The sequence below is a fragment of the Dryas octopetala genome, chromosome 6 (genome assembly GCF_963921425.1).
Source record: "Dryas octopetala chromosome 6, drDryOcto1.1, whole genome shotgun sequence".
Classification (NCBI taxonomy): domain Eukaryota; kingdom Viridiplantae; phylum Streptophyta; class Magnoliopsida; order Rosales; family Rosaceae; genus Dryas; species Dryas octopetala.
Window position 1 is genome coordinate 5,276,061 of NC_141371.1, and position 20,055 is coordinate 5,296,115.

At 36.6% G+C, this 20,055-nt stretch overlaps 4 protein-coding genes across 4 annotated transcripts; all 4 read right to left on the reverse strand.

Moving 5' to 3' along the window:
• Nucleotides 1-81: 81 nt before the first annotated feature.
• On the reverse strand, nucleotides 82-4,578 carry LOC147281502 (RING/U-box superfamily protein). Its single transcript, XM_086247422.1, has 5 exons — nucleotides 4,436-4,578; nucleotides 4,250-4,341; nucleotides 2,695-3,056; nucleotides 2,412-2,470; nucleotides 82-1,797 (listed from the first exon to the last, which is right to left on the reverse strand). Exons 3-5 carry the CDS (start codon nucleotides 2,947-2,949, stop codon nucleotides 663-665), a joined length of 1,449 nt encoding a protein of 482 aa, XP_086103548.1. The 5' UTR covers nucleotides 2,950-3,056; nucleotides 4,250-4,341; nucleotides 4,436-4,578; the 3' UTR covers nucleotides 82-662.
• Nucleotides 4,579-6,648: 2,070 nt separating this feature from the next.
• Nucleotides 6,649-10,113, reverse strand: PUMP1 (plant uncoupling mitochondrial protein 1). The gene is made up of 9 exons (XM_086248276.1): nucleotides 9,788-10,113; nucleotides 9,175-9,393; nucleotides 8,957-9,038; nucleotides 8,621-8,754; nucleotides 8,409-8,507; nucleotides 8,222-8,326; nucleotides 7,666-7,740; nucleotides 7,219-7,305; nucleotides 6,649-6,886 (listed from the first exon to the last, which is right to left on the reverse strand). Exons 1-9 carry the CDS (start codon nucleotides 9,869-9,871, stop codon nucleotides 6,851-6,853), a joined length of 921 nt encoding a protein of 306 aa, XP_086104402.1. The 5' UTR covers nucleotides 9,872-10,113; the 3' UTR covers nucleotides 6,649-6,850.
• A 3,218-nt stretch (nucleotides 10,114-13,331) lies between these two features.
• LOC147281504 (putative sugar phosphate/phosphate translocator At3g11320) lies at nucleotides 13,332-15,963 on the reverse strand. Its single transcript, XM_086248277.1, has 4 exons — nucleotides 14,868-15,963; nucleotides 14,176-14,279; nucleotides 13,858-14,086; nucleotides 13,332-13,764 (listed from the first exon to the last, which is right to left on the reverse strand). Exons 1-4 carry the CDS (start codon nucleotides 15,306-15,308, stop codon nucleotides 13,618-13,620), a joined length of 921 nt encoding a protein of 306 aa, XP_086104403.1. The 5' UTR covers nucleotides 15,309-15,963; the 3' UTR covers nucleotides 13,332-13,617.
• Nucleotides 15,964-16,100: 137 nt separating this feature from the next.
• LOC147281505 (Neutral/alkaline non-lysosomal ceramidase) lies at nucleotides 16,101-19,993 on the reverse strand. Its single transcript, XM_086248275.1, has 9 exons — nucleotides 19,571-19,993; nucleotides 19,209-19,417; nucleotides 18,523-18,879; nucleotides 18,189-18,453; nucleotides 17,827-18,097; nucleotides 17,598-17,723; nucleotides 17,283-17,346; nucleotides 16,917-17,086; nucleotides 16,101-16,819 (listed from the first exon to the last, which is right to left on the reverse strand). Exons 1-9 carry the CDS (start codon nucleotides 19,945-19,947, stop codon nucleotides 16,271-16,273), a joined length of 2,388 nt encoding a protein of 795 aa, XP_086104401.1. The 5' UTR covers nucleotides 19,948-19,993; the 3' UTR covers nucleotides 16,101-16,270.
• Nucleotides 19,994-20,055: the final 62 nt, after the last annotated feature.

Sequence of the window (20,055 nt, forward strand, 5' to 3'; positions counted from 1 at the left end):
CAAGACAATGTAGGTTTGAGTAAGTAAATTACAAGGAGATATTATCTGATAAATATTGCAGAAATGTCCTGTCAAAAGTGTCTTGAGTTTTGTAATCTAATACAGATAACGGCTATACCATACGAGTTGGTTCTTCCATACATCATTTAAATTTTGACTCGTCCATACTATCAAGAAAGCAATATGCACTAGCATAAAGATGTTCATAGAAGTTGTTTTACAAAATTTCATTGAACAAAAGAAAAAAAGAAACCCAGAAAAGAACTGTATGTACCCTTCGGAAAAAGCAATGTTGAAACATCTTGTTAATCTTTGCTATACTGTTTCTCCTTGTTCCCCATGGGCTTCAAAACACGCACCCTTTATCAATTTGAGAAACCATAACCATGATAATTGCCAGGGATTTCTATTCACACTTACGTTTTAATGAACTTTTTAATATCAATTCCACCCATTTGCAAAAATACAAGCACAGATATCATGCTGATCACTAGTGACATTGACAATTTGCTAACACATATTAAGTAAAACCTGAGCCACATAAACAAATAATGACAGCAATGAGTTTCAGGGAGGAAAAATAAGAGGGAAAATTAGAAATAACAAATCTTTTCTAAAATTGGCCACCACCGTAGTTATCATGGTTCTCGAAGTTGCCATCCCTAGCCCTGTCCATCTCGACCTGTATCACCATGATAGAATTTACGTTTGAGCTGTGACATGTGAGGTGGGGGTGGAGGAGGTGGAGGAAGTGGCATGGGCTGTGGTGCTAATATACCTTTGCCATCCCTTGGATCCATTGAATTACCACCCTGCACTGGCTCCATTGCTTTGTTAGTCATATGCAGAGGATTGAAAGGCATACCACCTGGATTCCGTCCATATTCTCCTTGATAAAATGCAGCTTTTCCTTGAGAATCTGAAGAGTTAGAGAAACCATCTGCAGTTCCTTGACCTCCTGGTGCAGACTCAAAAGGCACACCAGCCTGTCCAGCATTCCAAGACTGTTGATAACTAGCCGTAAAATTCATGCTCCCAGCTGAACCTGGGGGGAAACCCAATAATGACCCCTGTTCTGTTCCTACGTCTGGTGCTGAATCCTGTCGTGCAATCTCATAGGGAGCACTATAAAATGGTTGAGATCCATCAACTGGGAAAGGATAGCCAAATGGAAGGGAGGGCATCCTAACTGGATTGGAATTCATCGGAATTGCATAATTGGGAGGCTGAATGGAATGCATGGGCGGATACTCAGAAAAGGGAGTCTCGGATAAAATTCCTTGCTGCTTATCTGAAAACTGGCTAGATTCCTGCATCGGAGCACCTGATGAATCAAAACTTTGTTGATGGAAGAGGTTTTGGGGACCAGGCCTGTCAAAGCCCGGGGGTCGATTGCTGTTTGGTTGGAGTTCTACTGGGTTATTCTGAACTTGCCCAAAAGCTTGGGCTGGGTTGGGCTGCATGACTGGCCTTGGAAGTGATTGTTCTCTAGGCTGTTGAAGACGTGCTTTGTCGTCATGGTCATGGAGTTGGGAATTTGAACCAGGAGAAAAGACTGGCCTTGGTGGAGCACGAGCAGTGGACTCAGATACTGTATACTGTTTGGAACTCCGAGCTTCTGATTCATTTCCATCCATTTTTACCGCATTTGGTTGAAGAAGGTACGCATGGCTCTCGTGGATATGAGATTCAAATTCACTCCTCTTCAGAAAAGATTTGAGACAGTGAGGGGCTGCACAAATGAAGATCCCCTCCATCATTTTGATCGTCTGAATCTTCTGGATGCGCTCGTCACAACTGTAACATAAATCATGACAATTAGATGTTCAAATCATTCATCAATTATTTCTAATATTTCTTTATCAAGACAATACAATCACATCATTAATCATTACCAACAATTTCAGACCAAATTATTGGCATGGTGCTATTATAATTGGATGTGAAGTCATCCTGTAACAACATATATAATCTCACCAACAAGAATTGGAAAGAATCTCTACATTTGAAATGCATTCACATTGTTTTGAAGCAATTATTTTGCAGTAGTTTATATACTGGTCTTTCATTATTTCTTAGATATATTGTACTTTGATACTATTCGAGTTGGTCTAGTAACCATGGATCTCTTTCAACTCCTCTGTAAATTGTTAACTCTCAAAAGAATATTTCATCAAATTAGACACTGAAGTAATCTGAGCTGCAAGTAGCAAGCCTCAAATGATATATAAATAATTTCAGTAAACATGCAAAAGTCTAAGGACTGTTGGAGATTATGACAAAAGTCTACCATACAATACTACAAGCCCAAGAAAATCCTTGCACTCCTATACTGGGAGAAAGAATAGGAACAAGTTTGCAGATAAAAGATTGATGCTCTAGTCTGACTATGTAAAGTTCAGAAATCTTACAGATAGCAGATTGAATCACTCCGAGCACACTCCAGACAAAAGGCATGCTCACAAGGGCTCTGCAAGAGCACAAGCTAGTTAATATACAACAGATCCATATCATGCAATTGAAGACTTAACTTCTAGCATTCATTTCCAGAGCATCTAAAGGACCAAAGACCAAATTATGCAAATAACACCAAGACCAGATGAGAAAACTATTCACAAGAAAGGAAAACTTTGAACGAAAATAAATTTAAAAGCAACCAGCAAAGGTGGAAAGACATATTTAGTTGGTTCATACCAGGCGTCCATAGATAGCAATTGGGAAGTCACAGCGAACACAAAAGTGGACCCGTTCACCGAGCTGGCGACGGGACCTGCGACCTACGGTCTTGATTAGAGTAGTAGTGGTTGCTGCACCAATGCCCTTTGCCACAGAAAGATCAGCAAGGACAAGGTGGTCAGGGCATGCAACTGTCACAGTCTCCGCTGGCAAGGGTTTTACCCCTGCAGCACCCTCTGTGGGTGCAACACTCTTAAGCCGGATCTGAAGCATCTTTCACCCTACTGTTACTCTCTTCCTTGGATGTCTTGCGACCTAATAAAGTAGGCTTATATTTTCTAACTGAAGTATGCAATTATGAGATAAAATTTCTTCTCCTCCTGTAGATGAATTGAAAACAATAAGTTCTAATGGCGGATTATTTAAAAGAAATGTATCCAGACACGATAAGGCCAAAAGACTGAAGTCAGACAAGAGATAGATAACTAAACCCAGAAATCACACAGGCAAAAGATCATCGAACAAAATGAGGATGACCCAACAAATTTACAACTATGATAACCTAATATAAAAGGTTCAGGAGCAAAAAAAATAGACTTGTTCCAATTTCATATATTCTTCTGAGATTCTGTGTCATGTAGAAAAAATTAGGGGTAGGCACGGTACGGTATGGTACGGTATGAGCCCCATACCGATACCATATCGAAATTTTTATTCGGTACGGTATGGACATTTTAAAAACTAGTACCATACCATACCAGTGTTCTATGAATTCGGTATGGTTCGGTATGATTTCGGTATATACCAACATTTTAAACCTTTTTTTTTTGTCAAAAAACCAATATTTAACAACCAAAAAGAAATACTTTTTCCCAACCAAAAGATAAAACAAAACCCAACTTGTACGTTCCTTTCATTTCTGTTGTGAACTATGACCGATGGTATTGATCCTTAATTAACCATCAAACGACTAATTAAGCACATATATAATTCTAACCCAATTCATCATCAACCAGTGTAAACACAGAATTAGAAAAGAAAGCAACTGATCATAAATCACACACCATTCTATATATATATATATATCAATGCCAAAGAAACTACAACAATGACAAAAGGAAGAGTAAAACTGAACTCAGACCCAAGTATAGAAAGCATGATAATGAAATATATATTAAATAATTAAATTAAAAATATATCGGTACGGTACGGTATTTCACGGTATTGAAAGTTTCATACCTATACCATACCGATTTAGACTCGGTACGGTACGGTATCGGTACAGTATATAATCGGTATTATTTTTCGGTATAACATTGACACGGTACGGTATGGTACGGGTTCGGTTTCGGTATTTCGGTAGTAAATGCCCACCCCTAAGAAAAATAGATAAACAAGTAAACCTAAAAATTCAAAGCTCTGTTTGGTTCCCCATGGAATCCACGTTTGGATGCAATTATTGGGTTAGACATTGGCATTGTCCCAGTTCAAATGCCAAATGTGCCCAATGAATTCTATAAACCTCAAATTCCAAAAATTTGTTTAGGTGATCGTCAGAAGCAAATCTACTTACCCGAAAGTCTTCGTTCAACCTCGACGGCGATTGCAAACCTCGAGCATCTCAAGTCTCAAAGATGTGGTTATCAGTTATCACCTCCACAAGCCCTAACACTCCGATAGAAATGGAAACGAATTAGATATTAAACCCTAAAAAATAAAGAACAAAAAACAAAAAAAGAGGGTGGAATTCAGTCAATACCTGCGCCAAATTGGGAGAAAATGAGCCGAAGAAGAAGAAGAAGGGTGAGTGGGGGATGGGAGAAGATTGAATAAGAATCGAAGAATAAAGGGGCTTGTTTCGGTGGGTTAGTGGGTGGTAGTGTTTCGGTGGATTTGGCTTCGGACTTCAGAAGCCAAAAGAAGAAGATGAATTAGAAGACGAAGAAGAAGTAGAAGGGCAGGAGGACTGGTCACTGGGCTGGGCTTGGGGACTTGGGTGAGCTATTGGGCTACTGAACCCAAAATTTTACTGTGAAATTTTCGCACCGAAAAGGGTTCCATACTTTCTAATTTTATTTGTTATTTTTTTAAACTTTGAAGAATATAAAATTTAGAAAATTAGGATTAAATATCAAATATCAATAGTTTTTTAATAAAGTAGCAAGACACTAATTTTTTTTAGTTTAGGTACTAACCTAGAGTAAAACATTTTGGATTAGGTCACAAATCAGTTTGTTATACAGTTGTGACTCTCGAACAGTTACAGTTGTAATTGTCGAACAGTCACAATTGTGACTATTACAACTATTTAAAATTTATAAAAAATCAAAATTTTTAGGGTTTCATACTTTTGATTTAGGTTTGGGGGATGAAATCATATAACCCAAAGACTAAATATTAAAGTTTAAGCCTTGCAAATATTGAAAAAACAATAAATCAATAAAAAAGTTATGACTGTTAGACAGTCACAGTTCGATATAACTATGTTTTTTAAAGTTTGTACCTAAACTGAAATTTAGTACCTAAACTGAAATGACATAAATGTTTTAGTAGTTGAAATGAAAAAACATTATAATTTAGTACCTAAAGTTAATGGACCTTATAAAATTTTAAGAATGACGAATCTCCCGCCTTCAAAAGATGAGTAATACCTTCATGTAACGTCTGGATGAAAAAAATAGGCACATAGCCTTAAAGAATTTTTTTTTCTTTTATAATTTTTTTATAATAACCTTATTTGAATTAAACATTAGGCTAACTCATATATATATGTAAGGTCCATTGATTTTAACTACTAAATTTTAATAACTTTTTAGTTTAGTTACTAAAATTAAATAACATTTTAGATTAAGTATTAGTTGAAAAGTCAAACAAATTAATAAAGTAAAAGGTATTAGAATTTACAAATATTACATCACATGCCACTACAATAAAAAAATAAAAATAATATTACATCACAAATATTACATTAATTTATATTATATTGTATTAAAAAAAAAAAATCAATCCAGTCACAACTTAACTGTGACTGTCTTGGTAAATTGAAAGAGACAACTAACACCACTATACTATATATTATTTTGAGTAAAAGTATTGTTTTGACCTCTATTTATACTATATTGTAGTATAATTTCTCTAAAAAAAATTCGATTAAGTCACAACTTAACTGTGACTGTCTCACAATTTAGATGTGACTATGATTCAGTCACAACTAAATGTGAAGTTGAGACTACATTAGCAAATTTTCAAGATAATATAAAAGTCTCAAGTGCAATTTTGTCAAAATTTTATAAATTTTAACTAACACTCATTATATGTGGGCTAAAGGATAAAAATGTCAAATGGAAAAGGCTCAAATCAAATGACCCAACATATTTGTGACATAATCTAAAAAACTACATTTAAATTTGGTAGTTCAATTGAAATATTATATGGTCTTCATACTATACCAAAAAATTATTGAGAGTTGTTATTTAATCCTAATTTTCTAATATAAGTACTAGTGTTTTTTGTACATTTTTGTATGATATAACTAAAAAGTCGGGATATAAATATAATCTTAAAAGACAAAAGCCCTAAGCAAAAATTACTTGTTACCAAATCTTATAATCTTTAGACTCGATCTATAAGAATCGGAGACCATGTCAAAGAAGTAAGAACAACTGAACAAGAACATGAATAAGGAAGGCTGTGTTGGAGGAAAAAAAAAAATTAATTTCATTATATTTATGAAAATACATATCATGCACCTTTTACCGTCGTTTTCTTTGAGGAAACCTAAACCAAACCAAAAAAATCCCAACTTATTTGTTTGCATAGTTCCAAATTCCAATCCATATCTGTCATAAGCAGCTGAAGCCCATAAACGTAATTGCCATGGTCAATAAGTTCATTGGTGACGACTGCTAGGCCACCAATAAATAATAATCACAATTCATTCATCAATTTGATGACAAAGGAAAGATATGTTAATCCAGAAAACGAATGATGATTATTTTTAAACTTCTGAGTTTCCAATAAACAGTTTTCCTTGGGAGGACTCTTTTCCTCAGTTAGCAAAAAAATGCGAGAAAAATGTATGTCAAGGGCCTTATTATTCTCTAAAACAACTATTGTTTGTTGTAGATGCTATCCCATGCAAAATCCACATTGTTGGATTGGCTTCTCCTTAAACTCATGATGACTCTATATTTCTGACAACCTTCTTAACCTGCCAGGAGAACAAAAAGAATGAGAAAGCAATTCAGGCTAATATGAAAGACGAGAAAGCAATCTAACGATGAAAACAAGTCAAGATTTTTAAAATGAAGATGAAACAGCTCCACAAATAAGTTTTATAAATATTTCATTTACTGGCTATAAAACTACATCCCAATACAGGACTCAACTACAGGGAATGATAGGTTTCCTGATTCCATCACATAAATGCAACATCTATGTGGCAATTGCTACTGCTATTGACATGGAAGTAGGAAACCAGTGCACAGACCAAATGAGATGAAAGGAGGAAGATTAGAAAAGGGAAGGTGTTGCAACTTGTACCTGCTCAAGGGTTAGAAACATGATCACGTTCCAAGATCCTAGCCGTCCAAAATTTGGAATGAAGCCCTTGTAAAAGGCCAAAGGTCCCTGCAAAACATTGAATCTGTAAATAACCATCATCTTTTAATGAGTCCCTTCCATTAACAAAACGGTTTGTCCTATAATGATACAATTAAATTTAAGCTAGGACCCTACTCAGTCTTCACATAGATACAAAGTGCAGATACACTAATGCTGATGGCTATAGATAATTTCACATGGAATCTACATTATCAACTGCATAACTTGATTGAATCAACAATTAGAATGTTGAAAAGCTTTCAATTCCACATCTCACCCATAAGAATACATAAATATTTGATTGTGATAACTTCTTAACTTAGTAAAGCAATATTATGGCGGGAAGTTACGAATATGCTAAAAGGTGTTGGAAGAAATCATTCATACATCATTCTTCAAAGTTTTGACGAAACAATCAAGCGTGCTTTTGTAAGCAGAATCTCCCATCATTCTTGACTTAACCTGAGAAAAGATGAAGAAAATAGAAAAAAGAAATTAAATCCGACATTGTACAATGCAAATAGAATAAATGCAATTAACTAGAGCATGAAAACAGGCAACCATATCATACTCCATACTTCACTGAAGTGGGACCTAAATTGACCATCCAAACAATAGTAAATGATCTTTACCTTACAGAAACAAGCTAGTTTACAACTTTATTGATAAGAGCTTGAACAAGAGTTTCATATCATATAAAAGTAGAGGATGACAACATCAAAAAAATGGTAAAAGTGTTAACCAAGTGCATTCTCCCATCAGCATTAACAAATGAGGGGTGTTTTCTGCTAATACACATGTGCCACTGGTGTTATCCTAAGTTAGTAAGATCAGTAATTCTCCTGCTCCCAGAGCATGTAAGCAAACATAGTATACACTAGAAACCAGGAAAACTATTAGAGACCAAACAGAAAGATTTCAAATGTGAATGTAGATAAATTACCACATCAACTGGCGAGCCAATACAGACAGCAAAGAAACCTGCCCCCATACCGGAAAGAAGATGAGTGACAACATTATCTGAGAACCCAGGAATTTTCAAAAGCGACTGCATTGAAATGTACACATCAAAAATAGAGACAAGAGTTCTACTTAAAAAGAGGAAAGACAATGATTAGTGATGAGTTTACCTCCTTCACTTGATCATAACTGGCTAGCTCAGCAGCATTAATGATGGAATTACGTGCAATGTTGGGTCCAATCCCAGTCCAGAGAGCCCCAACTCCCTCCTAATTTTTTGGAACAGACACGTATAAAAAGTCAGAGAAACAGAATTGGAAGTCCCTCCCATCTCTCTTTTTTTTTTTTCCTTTTTTAAAACTTTCCAGGATAGATGCACAACCTGTCTCACAATGGTAGAATAAGCATTCAGTGATCCAGAATAGCGCCTTAGTGCACCAGGTGGTAATTTTCCTTCAGCTTGCAGTCTAACTTTCACAAGATCAGTTGGATTTGCCACTGTGATTGCTAGAGCACCTATTTCAAGAAACAAGTACCCACTTATAATAAATCAAACAGCAAAAGAAACAGCAGAAGTATTTTCTTCCAGCCAAATATAAGATAAAACCCCACTGGTACCAGAGACAATAATGCAGATATAGCTCCAAACTTCATTTATTCTTTCCCTAAACTAGCAGAAATAAAATGTAAATCCACAAGCACCCACAACCATGCTTACCAGTAGTTAATGCAGCAAGTATTTTCTTTGTTAAAGGAACATCTCCAACAAAGTCATTGCCGCCCACATAGAAGGTCTTAATCTGTCAAGCACAGAATTTATATACTAGTGTTAAATAACAGAAAGCAAATATATTACATACAAAAAGAAAAAAAATAAAAAAGAGCCAATAAATTTGCGTAAAAAAGGAAAAAAAACAAAAAAAACTCAGGACGTACAGGATCATACAACCCAATTCTCAAGCCTCCATAAAGGCATTGACGATGTAATCCGGGTACAATTCCTTTCCAAAGTGCCGATAGACCTTCTTCCCTGGCTATGGTAGCAACTGTGCCCAACATACCCCTGTATTTAGGCAAGGCCACTCCATCACCGGCAACAGCTTTCTTTTGGAGCTGAAGCCTAACTTTAGCAGTGTCCAAAGGAATAGTACAAATCTGCATCAAAGTTAATCAAAACCACTTTAAACTTTATAAACGCTTCTAAGCAACCAGAAGGAACATAGCACAATCAATTGTCCGCATATACTGAATTGTGGGTGTGGAGATGTGCGTGTATATAGGATTGTTTGATTAAAACAAGCTAAATTAAGAATCAATGGCGATATTGAGTCTCACAATTAAAAAAAAACATTAACCCACATAGCAAAAATGTCATTTCTCAAAGCATCATTAAGCAAAATAGCTTCTTCTTCTTCATTATTCATATAGCACAATCTTGGTTGACTTTGAAACCAAAAAGCGTGCAGAAGATCCAAACAACAAAATTTAAAAGGACCCATTTTTCCCATAAAACAGAAAAAGTGTGATCAGTGTTAGATTGACTGATTACCTCTGCGAAACAAGCAGAAAAAGCGCTACTGGCGAAAGTTCCGGCGAATGAAATGTCGGATTTGGACTTGCTATCGGCCACCATGGCTGCTGAGCTGAGCAAACCAAAACACGAGGCGAGTGGAGAAGAAGAAGAATATGATGATTATTAGGGTTTTAATACATGAAAAAAAGAAAGGAAGAGAGCGGAGGCCCAATTGCCCAAATGGGTTTGATGAGAATTCGAATCCTCAACCGGACGGTTTTGCAATTTGGTTTTGCCTTTTTGAGCTCTCTCGTCTCGTCTGTCTTTCCTCTTCTGTGTCATCCCTCATTTATTTTCCTGCTTTTCCCACCATTTCACTTTTGGAATCTCTGCAAATGCTCACTTGGAATTTTACTGCACTCGCCGGTTTTCCCGCCAATTAATGTATGCCACGTGTCAAGGTCATTGGAAACCAAGGGTGTAAAGGTAATTTTTCCATAAATAAAATTATTTGGATATTCTCAACTCATAATCTTATGTTATTTTGTGCGAAAATGCTAGCATGCCGACGCAAACATCTCCCCGCATATAGATTTTGAGAGACTTGGTATTGTTGTGAAAAAAAATAGCTGTGAAGTAAAGTCAGCTGTAAAGTAAAGTAGTTGAGTGTTTGGTAAACTATATTTTCAAAAACAATAATGCTATATTTACCACATTCTTATACCATATTTTTATACTATCTTACGTGTCATTATTTTACTAGACAAAATTTTTATTTTTATTTTTGGATTTTTGTTTTTATTTTTATTTTTTAGTGTCCAATGCATGAATGCCATGTAAGTTGCCACATAAGGTGGTATGAAATTATGGTATAAAAATGTGGTAAGTGTAGCATTACTGTTTCAAAAATGGTGTGAGTGCAAAAAACAGTATCAAAGTATTTGGTAAATGTTAATATAAAAATGTTGTGACTGTGTATAATTACTAAAATGAACATGATGTTGAAAGTGCATTTCACTTATTTGTTTGGTAAAAATAAAATGTTTTTTTACTTGTTTTTGAAATTTTTGACTACAAATTGTTATTAGCATTAATTTTTCTAAGAATAACATTATTAAATAAGTATGCCTATTATTTTTTTAGGTACATTATAATTTTAATCGTTAAATAAAATATCATAATTAATCATCACAATATAAAATATAACTAACAATTGACATATTTTTTAATTTAAAATAAACAAATAAAAATTATAGAAATCAATAAGGGTATTATGGGTAAAATAAAATATTCATTGTTGCTGTGAGTCACTGCAACTTTCAAAAGCACCTAGAAACCTGCTTTCTGTTTTTGCTGTGGGGAGTTGAGAATTGTGGAGAAACAGTTTTTTATTTTTTTTACCAAACACCAAAACTGCTGTAGGTGATTGAAAATTGTCATCCATAGCAGCTTTTGGGACCTCCACCGCAATCTCAAACGAGGCCTAAATCTAAATACATACAATGCGGTGTGTATATTGACCACTATTTTGTGTATAATTTTTTTAATAAAAGTGAGTCTCATGTCTTTTAAAATAATAATAATACACAAAATAAATAATTGAAATGGTCCAAATAATTTTATAACACACCTTTAAATGTTGGTGATGTGGCATATTTTAATTAGGCGAGACGAAATGCCAAATGCATGAATGTAGGAGGAAATTCTTTTGGTAATTAATTAAACCCTTTGGGTTGTTAAGAGTTCCTGACGTGAAAATTACTCTCTGAAGGTGTACAGTGTACTGAAAAAAAAAAATTACTCTCTGAAAGCTCGCCTTAAATGTTTATTAGCATGTTGTGATTTAAACAAACTAAAGTACAGAGTACGTAAAGTTGGCTATCTGAATCGGATAATGATTTAGAAAAGGCCAATTAAAGTGGGCTAATTAAATTGGGACAATTAAAGTAATAAATTATTTAACCAGATTGACATATATGAATGAATTTGTTTACTGCAAAATAAGGATGATACTAATTACTTAATTAGAGGCCAAAAAAGAAAATATAGGATGATACTAATTAGTGACCATGTGGGATAAATTATCACATGAATATTTTAACTACTTTTTATGCACTCTACAAATAGGAAAGTGGACTGGACTATCCATTAAAAATTAATGCTGTTAATATGGTAAACTTTAAAAAAGTGAACTGAAAGGCATAAGATAAGAATATGATGGGAGTCCAAATGGACCACACTTCTGTGAGAGGCAGTGGTCAGTTGGATGCTGATGAAGGCTCCAAGCACCCTGGAAAGATTAAAATTAAAAAAGCAGAAAAATAAAATAAAAATAAAAAAGGATTGAACTATTGAAGGATTGAAGGATTGAAAGTTCCAACAAGAAGTAGTTGCATACTTGCATAACAGTGCACTGTTTTCAGCAGCAAATCTTTTCATCTATCTTTGGAGTTGTGCCACATGAAATGAATGGGACCTTTCCTTTTGTCTGATGTATGGGTTACGTTTTGCTAATTCAATAAGCCACTTTTTAATATCATATTCGATGCTGATGCCAAATACAGTCATAGAGCATCATCAGTCATCCCCTCTTTTTTGTTTTTTTATAAAAAATAAATAAATAAATAGCCCTACTCTATATGCATTTATAAGAGTTGTACTTAAAAATACACAATAATTTTAGCCTAAAATTCAATTTTATTAAATTAAAATAGTCATGTAGTTCATAAAATTTTAAAGACCAACTCGTACAAGGAGAAAATTCGAGATTCGTCAAGAAGCTTGGACTGAAGAGAAAAGAATTATAAAATACATTTATAATCTCTAATTTGAAGAGTTTGAATATTACGTATTTTTTAGAATCATGTCATTTGAAAAGAAAAATTAAAAAAATTTAATAATGCTAGTTGTCCCACATTTGTATCCCATCTGATGTATCATTACTTTACTGGAAGGGTATTTCTTTTTTCTTTTTTAGGTTTTATTTTTTAATTTTTAGTGTCCAATATATGAATGCCATGTAAGATGGTATAAAATTATGGTATAAAAATTTGGTAAGTGTAGTATTTACTAAAAAAAAATTATGGAGTTATTAATTATAGATATTCGGGTACGTGCTACTGTGCTAGCTACCTCCTCTTTCTTCAATTACCACCAAACATGAGGATGACTGCTTGTTTAGAATTTATAAAATTCGAGAAAAGAAAAAAAAGGCTTAGAGGAAGCAAACATGCCAACTTGATTTTACCCAAGCAGACATGCTAGATCTTCATTCTTATTGTCCGTATGTTTTTTTTCTTGCTTTCAGTGACAAAACAACTAAGAGGGCAGGCTGAGCAAAAGCCTGGCCCAACTCCAAAAATAGTTTGTTAAAGTATATCTCCAAGCTCAACCAACTCACAACCCACCCACCCAATTATGGACTTCTGTTAGATATATGGGCTGCTTATTGTTTGATTCTCCCCCAGCCCATATCGAAAGGGCAAACCCAAGTGGGTAATTTGTGGTGCAAGATTTACACCGAGTTTTGTTTTGTTTTATTTTTCTAGTTTCATTTTATTACTTCCATAGTTCCATGAATTATATCACTTGTTCATTGTTATATTTAACTCATCGATATATATGAAGTAATACAATATTGATTGACTACATTTTGCAGTTTGCACTAGCCAACTCTACTCCGAAAGAGAAGCAAACACTCCCCCAAAACGAGTGGCTTTGTATAACGTTGGTATTTTGCTGTTGTTGGACATCTATGGGGTTGTCTTTTCCCAAACAGTAGTGAAAGTTAGGAGGGCACAACAAAGAGCATTGTGGCCTTTGTATTTTGCTTCCCAATCCCAAATCAATGGTTTTCAATTGATCGATCAACTATACCTCTTCTTGGCTTCACTGTACAACACAACTCCAATGACAGTGAGTGCATAGCCCACCATCCCCATGAATGACACTGGATTTTTAAATATCAGAATTGACACAACCACAGCGACAGCCCCTTTTGCATTCCCCAAAACCTGTTAATTAAAACACAAACTCAAATCTCAGATTGATGCATCTTATTAAGGTTGTGAAATGTGGATTATTATTGCTATTATTATTATTATTACCTGGAGGGTCAAAGCGCTTGTGTATTTGGTGACCAAGAAATTGGTCAAGTTCACAAAATAGGCCAGAGAAGAATTGAAGAGCAGGTACCAAATAAGATTGATGTCTTTTCTGGCAAGAGCTATTGTCATCTCCACCACATTTTTCTCCATCAACAGCGTTGCAGGAAGTAAGCACGTCACAGCTATTGGTGCCATGTACAACAGCAAGTTCATGGAGTTGAGCTTTTCCCTAAGAAGAAAATATGGAATTCAGTTTATTCTAGTTTTAAAAAAATTGTGATGGCAAAACAGAAGAAAAAAAAATATAAAAATTGGTACCCATCAGAGGAAAGCAGAATTTCCTGAAGCACCGACTTGAATGCCCTCGCAGCTGTTGCAGTAACACACATAATAAACCCAAAAAGATGGAAGCTTGGTTCACCCTGTTTCGTAGCATTTTCACCAATTATATATGGGTACAAAAAGATAACTAACAACAGGGCATTCACCAAGAATTGAATATAGTAATATACATATATAGATAGTCTCACAACATATCCATAAATCTAATACAATGTTCACACACAATAAGCAAAGCCACATTCTCATCCTATGTGATAAGCTAATTTCTAGTTAATATGTTCCTTTGGAATAATATTGATATTATCTAACAACGTAATATGTTAGACCGACTTTAAATATGTTAAGTTAAATTCATAACATGTGGATCGACAATACAACATACTAGATTATTGTCAAGTAAATAATTTTCAAGAAATTTAGAAAACTAGACAAAATTTGTTCCATTTAAAAAATTTAGAGTATTGCTTGAGACCCCATTAAGAATTGCTCACACCCTATTGAATTGCACTTTTCAATGGTTAAATTTTTAATTTTTTTTTAAATAGTTAAAAGTCTCTAATAAGAAAAAAAGCTAGTTTTTAAAACTTCTCATAATTTTGGAGACTGACGAATATATGTAAAATTTTGATGAAATTATGAGAAAGAAGGGAGGAAAAAAAATTGATTACCCGACTAGCAATGACGACCCCTGCAACAACAGGTATGAGGGCGGAATAAGTGAGCCAAGCCTCCCTCTTCTTGATGACCAAAAACGCCAAAACGGCGGTAAAGAAGGGAGTGGTGGCTCCCACGGCCTGGGTAAACGACATGGGGAGGTACTTCAACGACACGTTCCCACAAACCACCGAGAAGCAGAAAACGACACTGAGCCCGGATATCTTCGCCAGCTGCGTCTTGGACCGAATGCTCTGCAGAGGAACTACCTTCATCACCGCTATGGCCACGTAGCTCAGAAAACTACACGCGGTCATGTGGCAGAGGGTCAGGAAGATCGGGTACTTGAACCCGTAGTTGGTCAGCAAGTACTTGTTCAGCAGGAGCACGCCGATGTTGGACCCGTACCACGAGACCACCGTTCCGATCGTGCTCCATCGGGTCGGCTCGGACATGGGTTCGGGCTTTTCGGAGCAACAGAGGGAATTCAATTGTGAAGCGGTCAAGGCCGTTGAAGGCTTCAAGGCGCGAGCTTTGGAACAGAGGAGGTGTTGCAAACGGTAAATGGGGTCATGCCGGTTGCGTGGTTAGTTAGTGGGACCCGCATGAGCCAATCCCTGTCGTGCGTTTCTTCATCGGACGGTTGTTGTTGTTGTTGTTGTCGACGACCGATGGAACAAGTTTTTTCAGTTGTGTTGGGCGTGCCAATCATGTAGTTGTCGGCTTTGAAATGTTGAAATGGTGCAATTGGACTGAATACGACACCGTTCCACGCGTAGACAGTGAAAGAATCAGAGAATGCTTAGTAATTGATGACGGAAATAAGGAAGTGGATTGCCGGCCTCTGAGTTTTGATTCATTAAAGACAACGCCTTTGGTCTGGTTTTGGATTTGGACTTTTGCTTCATTTGGTGGTTCGTGTTGGGTAAATGGGTTCTTACAAATTTGGCGCTGTTCACCAGTTTCTGCAACTATTGCTATATTTGGCTAATGCACACCTGAGACTTGCATTAATAGGTGTTCCCAAATTGTGTTAAAACGTAAAGCTTTTTACTGCCAGCTATTTGAATGGATTTTCCAGCCAAATGTGAAATAGACTGAAGCGCAAATATATCTATGGTTGTGATTGATTCTCCTAATAGAGAATTACAACAAAGTTCAAGATAATTTACTATATTTGTTCTTTTACTGCATATCAGTACATTCTTGAGGGTAATTTCTGAGCTTTGCTTATGAGAAATGTAAAATAGTAGCCATGCAATTCTTTTCGTTAAATGAATCGGAAATTATAAACAGGGTGCTGTCCTCGCAGTAGTGCAGCAGTACAAATAAGCCTTGTAGAGAGTGCGAATGGCGCTCCCCTTATAATATAATATAAAACATGGCTTCCATGTGTACGTGCAGCATGTTCAGCTCCCTATGCCACTACAAAAGCACTAGAAGAACCTGTGAAATGGTCAATGGACCCAAAAAGTGCCTTTGAAGCACCAAAATGGCTTATCCTGTAAACACCTGAAACTGCAGCTTCTGGGATCCTCCATTCTATAGTTGCAAAGCTCTGAGGGCTAAGCTTTGCAGGCCTTGACCACTTAAACCTTAAGCAAAAATCATCATCATCATAGGCTGGAACCCATGTCTTCTGGTCCTGCAGAATCTCAACCAGTGCAAATGTGCCTTCAGTCAGGAGGTCATTCCTTGGACAAGCAGACCAGAATGTAACTGCAACCATCCCACCCCTCTTGAAGGTTGAATTTGGAGAGACATCGGTTTTGACATCCCCAAATTTAACACCAGGAGGAGTCATGTCCAGAACAACAGGTGCTAGTAAGCTGATTTGCTTGTCTAGGAGATCTGGGGGTGGCGGGCCTGGCTCGACAGTTTGGCTGTTGATGAGAGCAGCTGCTAGTTTCTTGAACTCTTGAATGTACGCTTCGAGTGTGTGTGGTCCGTAAAGAGTGGAGGCTCCCTGAAAAGTGAAACAGAATCAAAAGGGAAATGAAAAATCTGCTATGAAAGATTGTCAAGAAAAAGATAATGGAAGTTGAGGGATGAGTTACAAGAACCTCATATCTCTGAACCTGGTACTCCTCAAAGGTGGTAACATACTGTGAATATGTATTTGTTAGACCTGCAATGACTATATGGACATTACTGTCAAATTCTTTCCTAACTCCAGAAGTAAGGACCATTTTAACAGCATCACAGAGACGCCTTCCAGCCATGGTTGTAAATTCTGAAAACAATCAATGTAATTAGAAATACATCCTGACGTGCTGAGAATAAGATGAAGTCCACCAACAGAAAGAGATAGTACGCAAATTCTTTCAAGTAAATCCTGCTGTGAACATGTGGATATTCTTTGAAAATTCACTACATAGGGTAATAGCAATGTGAAGGGGGTAAACGGGATACTATAGGTTTGCTTTTACCTCCAGGTACACAGAGAATGACAAGTTGTCCGATTCGCAAAATTTGAACTGGTAGTATTGAGGGCTGCAGAAGTAGTTAAATATATGTCCATCAGTACCACATCAAAAATTTAAAGAAAAATTTGAAGATATGGAAATTTACACTGTGGTTCACTGTTTCTGTAATATTTTTAGTTAGAAATAAAGAACATACAGGCCTCCTTGGGCTGTCCCATGGAGCATCCCGACATGTCCTTTGCTTGTCCACAAACCAAATGTACTGACAGGCTATTTTGAAATTTGACATATCAAGTGAAAGCCAAACTACACACTTACTGCCCAGTCATATGGATCCTTCATCTCCCCAGTATCAAGCAGAATAGGCTTTGGTTTCTGGCAATTGACCTGTTCCTGATCCGGTGTTTTCAGCACATCTCTCACCACTCGCCAGAAGGCATTCCCCTAGAGAAACACACAAGAAAAGGATCATCAAAAAATTGAATTGTTTAACCAATCAAGAGCTTTATATAAACAAGGGGTCAAACATGCTCCAGAAATTTCTTACCTCATCATCTCCCTGCTTGAAATCAAAAGCTCCAGGCCCATCAGTGGTTCCTGCAGCAAAAGCAAAGCCCATAGCAGCGGGGCATGTTTTCACCACCTCATTAGCCCCTCCAGCTTTAGGAAGTGAGACCTTAAGGCTGGAAAAATCTATGTATGCATGTTGGTATGCAACCTTCCCTTTCAGTTTCTCAGTTGCTTTGTCAAACAGTTGCACAGCTTTTCTTAATTGCCTTTCTCCAATTATGCGAGTATTCTCAAATTCATCAGGATAACTGCCAAATGAAGAAGATACAGTTCAAAACCACATAGGTATTGTATATTTGACCATAATATGAATCCTACAGAGGTTGTGGAACTATGTACCCTGGTCCCCGGCCATAGCACAATTCATTTTTACCATTGCAGGTACTGTGATTGAAATCACATGGAAGCCCAGTGTCTGTACAAAATGCACCAAGAACATTTGGGCTTACATCACCACAATTTGATTGACAGAATGCAGATACAAATGGAGGCCTTTGACCTTTCCTTGAGACATTCCTGACTCGTCTTGCAGAACTTGAGAGCCTTGTCACAGTCCGTCCTTGAGAAGACTGAAAGGAGGCGGCAAGTTCCATCAACTCATTGCCTGTTCCATATGGACTAAATGTTATATGGGTGCCGGTGCTTCTGTTCTAGGAAAGAAAAGTGCACTTACCATTTCCATTATAGTTAGGAACTAGGTTTGAGACTCTTCTGGGGACTCTGTCAGTACCTGATCTATTGGAAAACAGATCATCAAAACCTCTCAGAGCACCATTCTGTTCAAACAAGTCCTCCATGAATCGCGCTGCAGCTCCTTTGTTATCCCCACTTATCAAAGAGTTTGTACGACTCATAGAAGTTCCATGAGTTGCAAACCAGTTAAAGCTACCTATAGCGCCCCACTCGTCATCTTCAAATTTTAAGAGAGTCATTTCTTTATCAACATTGTACTTATATTTTCTCCGCTCTTCTGCAGGATTGTTGAGATAAGCACTTGGACTACGGTTAACACCAGCATCTAAGAGCTCTCCTGTCAAATGACGACAAAAGATTGAAAATAGCATCGATTAGGGAAGCTAGACTCTCTCTCTTTTTGCCATTAATGAATGCACAAAGAGGAAGCCACTCTCAGAATACCAGGGGGAAATATCTAAAAAGTGGCACTACAATCCCACTATCAGTATCCATCTATTAATTTAAAAAGGGTTAGATATGTATTCCAAAGTTCTGCTTGACATCGTGAGAAGATCAAGCCAAGATTGAGTTATAGCTTATAACAAATGGTCTTTCAAGGATGGGCAAACCCTGGCCAAAAAAAAATAAGGATAGATAAACAAAACTATGGGACAGATTCCTTACCTGTATTCACAAAAGCTGACCCTGGACGAAGATTTTCATGAGCTTGGATTATGCTTTTCTCGATGCCATCAACAATAACATTAAATGACTGGGGTACAAATCCAAGAGATGTCACAATATATACAACATATTGGAGATAGCCCCCAGGCCCAGCATGAGTGTGAATCCCACTAATAGCAACATTCTTCTCTGTATAAAGGTCCCCATACCTTTCAAAAAAAGATATAACATGAACTTAAGGAGCAATCTAGTAAATCTCAAAAAACATCAGTCCAATTAACCTTAAACTTCATCTGGGTATGTAATTATATTATCATTCAGAATATAGAGTGGGAAAACAGAACACAGTGAGGGTTATCTACCTCACTTTTAATCTCTCAAGTACTTTGATTGTGACAATTTGGGAGGCCATGCAGGCATCAAGGTTCACAAATACTACGCGGCTCCCCTGACGTTCTGCCACAATAAATGTACGAGCTCTTAGCCTGAAGTGAATCCCAGATGCAATCTGCTCGGCATTTGCATACCCCATCATATTAACATCAGCAGCAGGGCCTGTTATGTCATAGCTTCCAAGGCCAATCAAATAGTTGGAAGCTGATAAAGACCCTCTAACATTCTCTAGTAACAACAACAGGAAAAGTGTGAATCGTATGGTTGCAGATGACCACTGTACACAGCCATGGTGAAGAGAAAACATCTCCTTAGCCTTGTCCTGAGAAGTGAGAAGTACATACATCTTTCAATTCATTCCTTGCTTCACTCAAAATTAAAACAACAAAAAAGGTTACCTTTAAGAAGTGCTTCACTGTCTTCAGTTCACACAACCTTTTATCCACAGAAAATA

What these genes read in the sequence shown, in the direction of transcription:
- LOC147281502 (XM_086247422.1), bottom strand. Translation starts at nt 2,949, where the DNA reads ATGCTTCAGATCCGGCTTAAGAGTGTTGCACCCACAGAGGGTGCTGCA. An exon ending in TTGCTATCTATGGACGCCTG is followed by an intron (nt 2,471 to 2,694) that starts GTATGAACCAAC and finishes GTGCTCTTGCAG; the next exon opens with AGCCCTTGTGAGCATGCCTT. An exon ending in AGTGATTCAATCTGCTATCT is followed by an intron (nt 1,798 to 2,411) that starts GTAAGATTTCTG and finishes TTTATGTTACAG; the next exon opens with TTGTGACGAGCGCATCCAGA.
- PUMP1 (XM_086248276.1), bottom strand. Translation starts at nt 9,871, where the DNA reads ATGGTGGCCGATAGCAAGTCCAAATCCGACATTTCATTCGCCGGAACT. An exon ending in ACTTGCTGCATTAACTACTG is followed by an intron (nt 8,755 to 8,956) that starts GTAAGCATGGTT and finishes TTCTTGAAATAG; the next exon opens with GTGCTCTAGCAATCACAGTG. An exon ending in GTTATGATCAAGTGAAGGAG is followed by an intron (nt 8,327 to 8,408) that starts GTAAACTCATCA and finishes ATTTCAATGCAG; the next exon opens with TCGCTTTTGAAAATTCCTGG.
- LOC147281504 (XM_086248277.1), bottom strand. Translation starts at nt 15,308, where the DNA reads ATGTCCGAGCCGACCCGATGGAGCACGATCGGAACGGTGGTCTCGTGG. An exon ending in GGGTCGTCATTGCTAGTCGG is followed by an intron (nt 14,280 to 14,867) that starts GTAATCAATTTT and finishes GCTACGAAACAG; the next exon opens with GGTGAACCAAGCTTCCATCT. An exon ending in CAAGCGCTTTGACCCTCCAG is followed by an intron (nt 13,765 to 13,857) that starts GTAATAATAATA and finishes TTTAATTAACAG; the next exon opens with GTTTTGGGGAATGCAAAAGG.
- LOC147281505 (XM_086248275.1), bottom strand. Translation starts at nt 19,947, where the DNA reads ATGTATGTACTTCTCACTTCTCAGGACAAGGCTAAGGAGATGTTTTCT. An exon ending in TCCTAACTATAATGGAAATG is followed by an intron (nt 18,454 to 18,522) that starts GTAAGTGCACTT and finishes CATATGGAACAG; the next exon opens with GCAATGAGTTGATGGAACTT. An exon ending in TCAAGCAGGGAGATGATGAG is followed by an intron (nt 17,724 to 17,826) that starts GTAAGAAATTTC and finishes GTGTTTCTCTAG; the next exon opens with GGGAATGCCTTCTGGCGAGT.